A 6,863-nucleotide genomic window follows, 5' to 3' on the forward strand; every position below is an offset into this window, starting at 1 on the left:
GAACTAATAAGAAATGGAAAGAAAAGAGACTCCTCCTAAAATTATAGTTATGCAGGCCTACCATCACCAGAGATCTCAACTAGGAAGGCATGGGGATGTGGAAGACCTAAGTCCTGCAGCAAGCTAGACCCCCGGCCTCTGCCATTTACTTACCTCTCAGTGCCCAGTCTTCTTACTTGTAAAGGACACTGTCACAGTTTCACCTCATGGAATCACAGTAAGAACTAAGTACAGTAGATCTTTGGTACCTACAGGTTTGCTCTTCCAAGAAGACTGCCCTGGAGTAAAAACTGCGCATGCTCAGTACGCAAAGGGCGCAGGGCTGAGCTGCCGAAACAGTTGACTCAGTTTTACCATTGTGCTGCCCAACTTCCGCTAAAGACGTGTGGCTTTTCAACAAATCTCAAATTTTCACTTTATTACTCCAATTTAGCACATTATGTGCCTTTTTAGGCTCTGGATGATTGCCACAGCTTTTACTCTGCTTTTGGGAGGCAGATATTCACAAAATGAAGGGCAGGCAACACCGATCTGTAAACACCACTGATGATAAGGCGGGACTCACCGAGAGCTCCCGTGCGTTGGGACGCACCAGTGGAAATATAAAATTTTTGTTGTTGAAATTTGTTTTTTATTTCCTTATTTGACCACACTTGGCTAAAACTGTGTATACTAATTCCACATAAGGCAGGCTTCCTATAGTTAACACATGTAAAATTACAAGAGAAATAATTGGCTGATGACAAGCATTGAAGGAAATGGTAGACCATTCCTATTCCACAAACAACACCTGTTGAAATTTTGTGCCCTGACATTTCTGAAATGCCTTTTACACGCATAACTCAGTCTTCAAGCACAGATGCTTTTATCGCCATTTTGCAGATAAACCTTTTTTTTTTTTTTTTGGCAACAGTGGGGTTTGAACTTAGGGTCTCACAATTGCTAGGCAGGTACTCTTACCACTTGAGCCCCTCCTCCAGTCCAAGAAACTGAATGTTTTAAAAAGGAAAGTAAGTTTATTTGCTTAAGTCCTTACAACCAGTATGTAGCCCAACAGGATGAGACCAGGTCCCCAAACGCTAGCTGTATTTTTTTCATTAGCATTCTATAAAATGGACTAAGCGAAAAGAAATTTGGACCACCTCAAGTTTAAAGTATAATTATCCCAGACCCAATCCCATGTTGGGAACTGTCAATACTAGGAAGTCCACTAAAACTGACTGGTGCCCAAGGCACCCTGCCACATCATCCTCATCCCTGAGCTTGGGAACAGCCACTCAGGCGTGGGGGACAACTGGCAGACTCGACCAGCCCCTCGCAGCCGGGTTCCCCCCATGCGCTGCGAGCAAATGGAGCCTCCCTGCCTGAGCACCCTCTAGTCTTTTTTTGCTCAGGCTGAATCCAATTGTTGCAGCATTTTCCTTGAAGCCACTGGGGGAGACCACGACGACTGCTCTGATCTGACTACTGGACTGGTTGTCGCAGCTGCCTTGGTCTCTGATATTCCAAAGAGGTAAAATTCTTTTGCTTTTTGTGGAGAGGCAACCCAGACGCAAAGAGTGTGGGGGGGAAAAACAGCATGGGATGTTACAGGGTAGAATGCGCAGGTTGTCTCCAAAGTGAACACTGGTTTTCTGACCCTTGGCGCTGGGTGCATGATAACATGTCTCTTGGCATAGTTGAGAATGTGGGTTCAGGGGTGCTCCTGGCGACCCCTCGTTGCTCCCACTACCGCACCTTGAATCTTGGTATTTTTTATTTTACTTTTGAAGCAGGATCTCTCTCCTACCTTTGCCTGGCCTCAAACTCGTGATCCTCCTACCTCTGCCTCTGGAGTAGCTGGCCTTACAGCCGTGTACCACCATATCCGGAAACAAGGTAGTGATTAAAAAATTTTTTTTGATAATGAGTAGGTACCAAAATACACAAAAGGATTAGTAAGGGATCACGTTTTCTAATTTTCATTCTGTGCCTGGTAAAATGGGTGTGCACAATGCGCAGCCACCTGAGCGGGGGCGCATCAGGAGCCTTCACTCCTACTTGTGGGTACAACTCACTGCGGGTACAGCTCACTGCGGGTCGCGCTGCGCACCGCGCGCGCCACTCCGCACCTCGCGTTTTCTGCCTGCAGTCCCAAGCCAGGTATTATCTCCATACTCCATTTCTCCGCTTTACTCTATTTTCTCCCCCTTCCACCCCACGCCTCTGTATTGTGTCATGTGTACTGCTTCTCTTGTTGGATCTTTCCAGTCGTTTCTTTGACATTCAGCCTCTGAGTATGGAGAGTTTTCCCATTTCTCTTCAACATTTATGTATGTTTCGTTTAAAGTGTTCATCTTACATCTGAGCAAATGAAGTTCAGGTGTTTTATGAGAAAGTGCTCTAGTGAGGATTAAATAAAGTGATGTCAGGGAAAAACATAGAAAGACTGGACCCTTGTACTTTCTGTAGCGCTAAAAAGCAAACCAACAGGTCTCCCTGCGCGTCCCTCGGCCTGCGCATGCGTGTTGCGCATGCCCTCCCCCCATCTTCACCCCCCCCCCCTCGAATCTTCACACACATACCCCTGCCTGCCCCACTGGTGCAAGCTGTTGTCGGTGGCCCAGTGGTCAGGGGTTTTCTTCTAGCGGTTGTTGTGTACGTGTCTGCGTGTAAAGCATCATGGAATGGAGCTGCCCCTGAGTCCCAGTGGACCAGCTTTGCGGGCACTTTAGAACTCCCTGCCGTTTCCTTTCTCTCTTTCTTCCCAGGCTTCTCCTACCAACCATCTCCCTTATCCTCCAAAATGGGCAATTGGTGTTTTGGACTTAAGGAGCGGCTGACCGCTTTGTTTATCATCCGCGCGTTCAAGGCGCGCCGGCTGCGCACGGAAGATCTCCGCGTGGTGGTCCTGGGCTCGTCTGACGCGAGCAGGAGCGCGCTGCTGCAGAGGTGGGCACACGGCGCCCATTTTCCCACCAACGAAAACCCCTGTTGCCAGTGGCATGAATGCAAACATGCCCAGGGCTTACTGCACATCACCGACACCCCTGGCAACCTCGGCAACCCCGGTATCAGGCGCCTCACCATTGCCAGGGCTCACGCTTTCATACTTATCTACTCAGTCACCAGGAAGGAAAGTCTGGAGGAGTTAAAGCCCTTCTTAGAACTGATTCGCAAGGTTAAAGGCAACAATCTACACAAGTTTCCTATCGTGCTGGTGGGTAACAAGGAAAATGATGAGCGTCCCCGGGAGGTGGCGGTGAAGGAGGGTGCTGCTTTTGCGATGGAGTGGAATTGCGCCTTCATGGAGACCTCCACCAGGGCGGATGCCAACGTACAGCAGCTCTTGTACCTGCTGCTCAATCACAAGAAAAAACCCGCCCCCTGCATGCTGAAGAAATCCCAGGTGTCCCCGGCCACCACCGAGAAGCTGCTAGGCAAATTTGCCGTGATGTGAGCCCTGGGCGCCTATTCTGTAGTATATAGAAACAAGAGCCAACCCCAGTGTAACACGTCACCTGTATGGGATTAATTATTGTGCTGTAGTCTGTAATGTAACAACTAGAAGTCAATAAACTTATACAAGTTGATAATTTGTGTTTTTCAAATTGTTAAAACATGGGTATTTGAGGAGGAGGAGGAGAAAAAAAGCACTATGTATTGAAAAATAAGAACGCTAATAATCAACTTAATGTGTTTAAAAGAACAAAATACTAAAATTAATTCAAAGATGCTACAGTGCTTTTGCAATCTTGCCATTGTGGTTTTGTTTGTTTTGAGACAGGGTCTCACTATGTAACCTGGGCTAGACTTGAACTCCTCTTGCCTCAGCCTCCCAAGTGTTGGGATTACAGATGTGTACCTCCGCAACCGGCTTGTGTAGTTTTAAACATTTCAAGTCCTGTAAATGCCTAATCATATCTTTTCATTGTGTATTTAATGCCTAAGAAATGTGTTTTCATAAAAGCTTTGCCAGTCTGCTGGGAGTCAGTTGTATTAAAACAATGAGTATTCAGTAGCAGATTTTAAGGGCTGGAGCAGAGGAAATTGTAAAAGTGGAATTTGCTCACCAAAGATGTGCCAGTAGTTTCCAAAGTCATACAAATATTTTATTATCCTACAGCTTTTGAAAAGTGTAACAGTTCCTTGATCTAATAAAGCTTTCTCTGCATGCAATCAGCTGTAAGAATTTCTTTCTCACAGAACACAAAGCATTGATCATTGCATTAAAATTTAAACTACATATGTTAAAGGTTTCTAATAAGCACTTCACAAGTGGCTGCCTCTGACATCTTGAATTAGCAGGTGGGAGAGGGAGGGGCTTAAGGAGTCCCTGCCAGGCAAGGCTGTTTTATAGCCATAGGATTTGCATATAACCTAAGAGCATCCTCTGTTATATTTGAAATCACCTCTAGATTACCTATAATACTAATACAATGTAATTATCTGGTAAATAGTTCTTAACTGTAGTTTAGGAAATAATGACAAGGGGGAAAGCACATACATGTTTAGCAGAGACCCATTTTTTTTGTCTGTACATGTGGCATACTCCGTAGAGCACATGTATGTGAGATGGAATGCAGAGGGAAGGCTATACTTCTAAGATTATTAGTTAAAGGATAAATTAAGTCACTTCTACGTTACTTGTATTATATAAGGGTGGGAAATACAGCTTCCTCACATCCTCTCTAAAATATCTCATGGGAGATAGAAAAACAAATCAACAGTTCAACATGAATAGAATGTTGTAGAAACAGGGAAGATAAGCACTTTACATGAACAGTTGAAAACATTTTCCTCAAAAAGTTTGCATAAACAGAATCATTCAGGTCTGTTAGGAACTGGCTTAGGTGTGTGTAGAGAGAGGTGGGATGGGGACAGGACAGGGACACATTTCAGGCAGATGTAATGATGAAATGGATAAAGACGGAAGCTGAGATATCACAGAAAGTGTCCAGAAATGGATGGAGCAAACTGTGGAAGATGAGCCTGAGTAGAGAGAGTTTAGATTTTATCCTTTAGAGGCAATGGGGGAATTGCCAGAGGATTTAGGCAAATCACTTAAAAAAAAAAAAACACCATGTGGGGCCTCTATGGGAAGGGTACTGGCAAAAGACAGAAAACTATTAGAATGAACAGGAATGAGATTTTTGAATCAACGATCTTGGCACTCCCAGAGGAGTAAAGACAAAGGAATTGATCTGAGAACTGTTTAGCAGAAAGAATGACTACAACTTGTCATGAGCTGGAGTTTGGAAGAGAGGAAGAAACTATGTGACTGCCAGTTTTCTGAATGCCTTTCCTGACTGAAGAATCAAGTTCAGAAACAGGGAAACATCTATTTGCACATGCACATATGGACAGTAAGTTACATTTTGTGTAACATAGTTTCAAGGTTTTTCTAGGATGGGCAGGTGGAGGTTTCCAGTGGAAACTGAACTGGAGTTAGGGGCTGCAGACAATAATGAATTTTTAGCATATAGCTGATGGTAAAGCTGTATGAGGAGAAAAGACAAAAAGATTTAGGGAAGAATCTTGGAGAACAGAAGCACTCTGAAAGCTACCAACAAAGAGGAAACTGGGAAGGACCCTTGAAAATGGATGAAAGAGCCAGGGTATGGTGGCATACACCTATAATCCCAGCTTCTCAGGAGGTAGACACAGGAGGATTGTGAGTTTGGGGCCAGCCTGGGCAAAGTTAGCAAGACCATTTTGTTTTGTCTCAAAAACAAAAGGGTTAGGAGACAGAACTCAAGTGGTAGAGCACTTGCCTAGCAGGTGCAAGGCCCTGAGTTTAATCCCCACTATAGCAAAAGAAAAAAAAATGACCAAAAGATAACAGGAAAGTCATAATGTGTATTAGTAAATGCTAAGAGAAAAGTGAGTTTCAAGGAAAAGCATATAGTCCACCAAAGCAAATAATAGCAAAAGGACAAAAAAATAGGATGAGGATTACAAAGTGTTGATAAGATTTAGCAGTTCAGAGACATTTCTGGTTCCAGTGAAGATAGAGCAGTTTGTTCCTTCCAGGTACTATCTCTTATAACTAAAACAACTCTGGACAAAATGCAACAAATAAAGAAAAATACTTACAGGTGGAAAAAGAATAAATCAGCCCCCCACTTTTCCTAGTGGTATCAATGGGGCCCTGCAGAAAGTTAAGAATGCACACCCACCCAGTCCTCCTCAATAAAGGAGAATGCTTGATAAAAAAGGTTAAAAAGGATCCAGAATTTTGTAGCATAATAATCTGAGTGTTTAGGATACAGCAAAAAATCACTGTCAAACTAAGAAACAGGAAAATCCCAACTTGAATGAGAAGAGAAATCAACAGACACCAAGATGAATCAGATGTTGGAATTATTTGAAGAAAATTTTAAAATGACAATTATGAATTCTGTTTAAGATTACAAACCCAGAAAACATCAATAAAGAAACAGAAATTACAAAAGAATCAAATGGAAATTACAATAACTAAAATAACAATATCACTTCATAAGCTCAATAGTAGAGTGATTAATTGAGTGAGCTTGAGGACAGATAAACAAAATTTACCCAACTCAAACAGTAGAGAGAAAGTAGGACAAAAGTCTATTCCAGGAATGGGGGCAGAAGGGATAAAGGAGAATTCTGGAGGGAAGGAATTCAACTATGATATTTGTAAATGCCACAATGTACCCCCAGCACAAACATAATAAAAAAGGAAAGAAATGTACAGGTTCTCAAGGACCTGTATGACAGCAACAAAAGTTCCAACATTCTTATTACTGAAGTTGCAGAAAGAGAGAGTGGCCTGTTAACATAACTATGTGAGCTTACACAGGCAGAGAAGGGGATAGGCACTGGTTCCATTACACCATCTTCTTTCCATACAAAGACTC

General features: G+C 43.2%; 1 protein-coding gene across 2 annotated transcripts; it reads left to right on the forward strand.

Annotated features, from left to right (window-relative positions):
* Window positions 1–1,279: 1,279 nt before the first annotated feature.
* On the forward strand, window positions 1,280–4,153 carry Diras3 (DIRAS family GTPase 3). Of its 2 annotated transcripts, none has more exons than XM_074079791.1 (2): window positions 1,280–1,513; window positions 2,751–4,153. In XM_074079791.1, exon 2 carries the CDS (start codon window positions 2,786–2,788, stop codon window positions 3,437–3,439), a length of 654 nt encoding a protein of 217 aa, XP_073935892.1. In that variant the 5' UTR covers window positions 1,280–1,513; window positions 2,751–2,785; the 3' UTR covers window positions 3,440–4,153. The 2 variants fall into 2 exon arrangements, with proteins under 2 accessions (XP_073935892.1, XP_073935893.1); XM_074079792.1 differs by lacking the exon at window positions 1,280–1,513 and adding an exon at window positions 1,644–1,878.
* Window positions 4,154–6,863: the final 2,710 nt, after the last annotated feature.

The sequence above is a fragment of the Castor canadensis genome, chromosome 7 (assembly GCF_047511655.1).
Source record: "Castor canadensis chromosome 7, mCasCan1.hap1v2, whole genome shotgun sequence".
NCBI lineage: Eukaryota > Metazoa > Chordata > Mammalia > Rodentia > Castoridae > Castor > Castor canadensis.

Excerpts from the sequence above, each read along its gene's own strand:
- Diras3 (XM_074079791.1), top strand. The coding sequence starts at position 2,786 with ATGGGCAATTGGTGTTTTGGACTTAAGGAGCGGCTGACCGCTTTGTTT.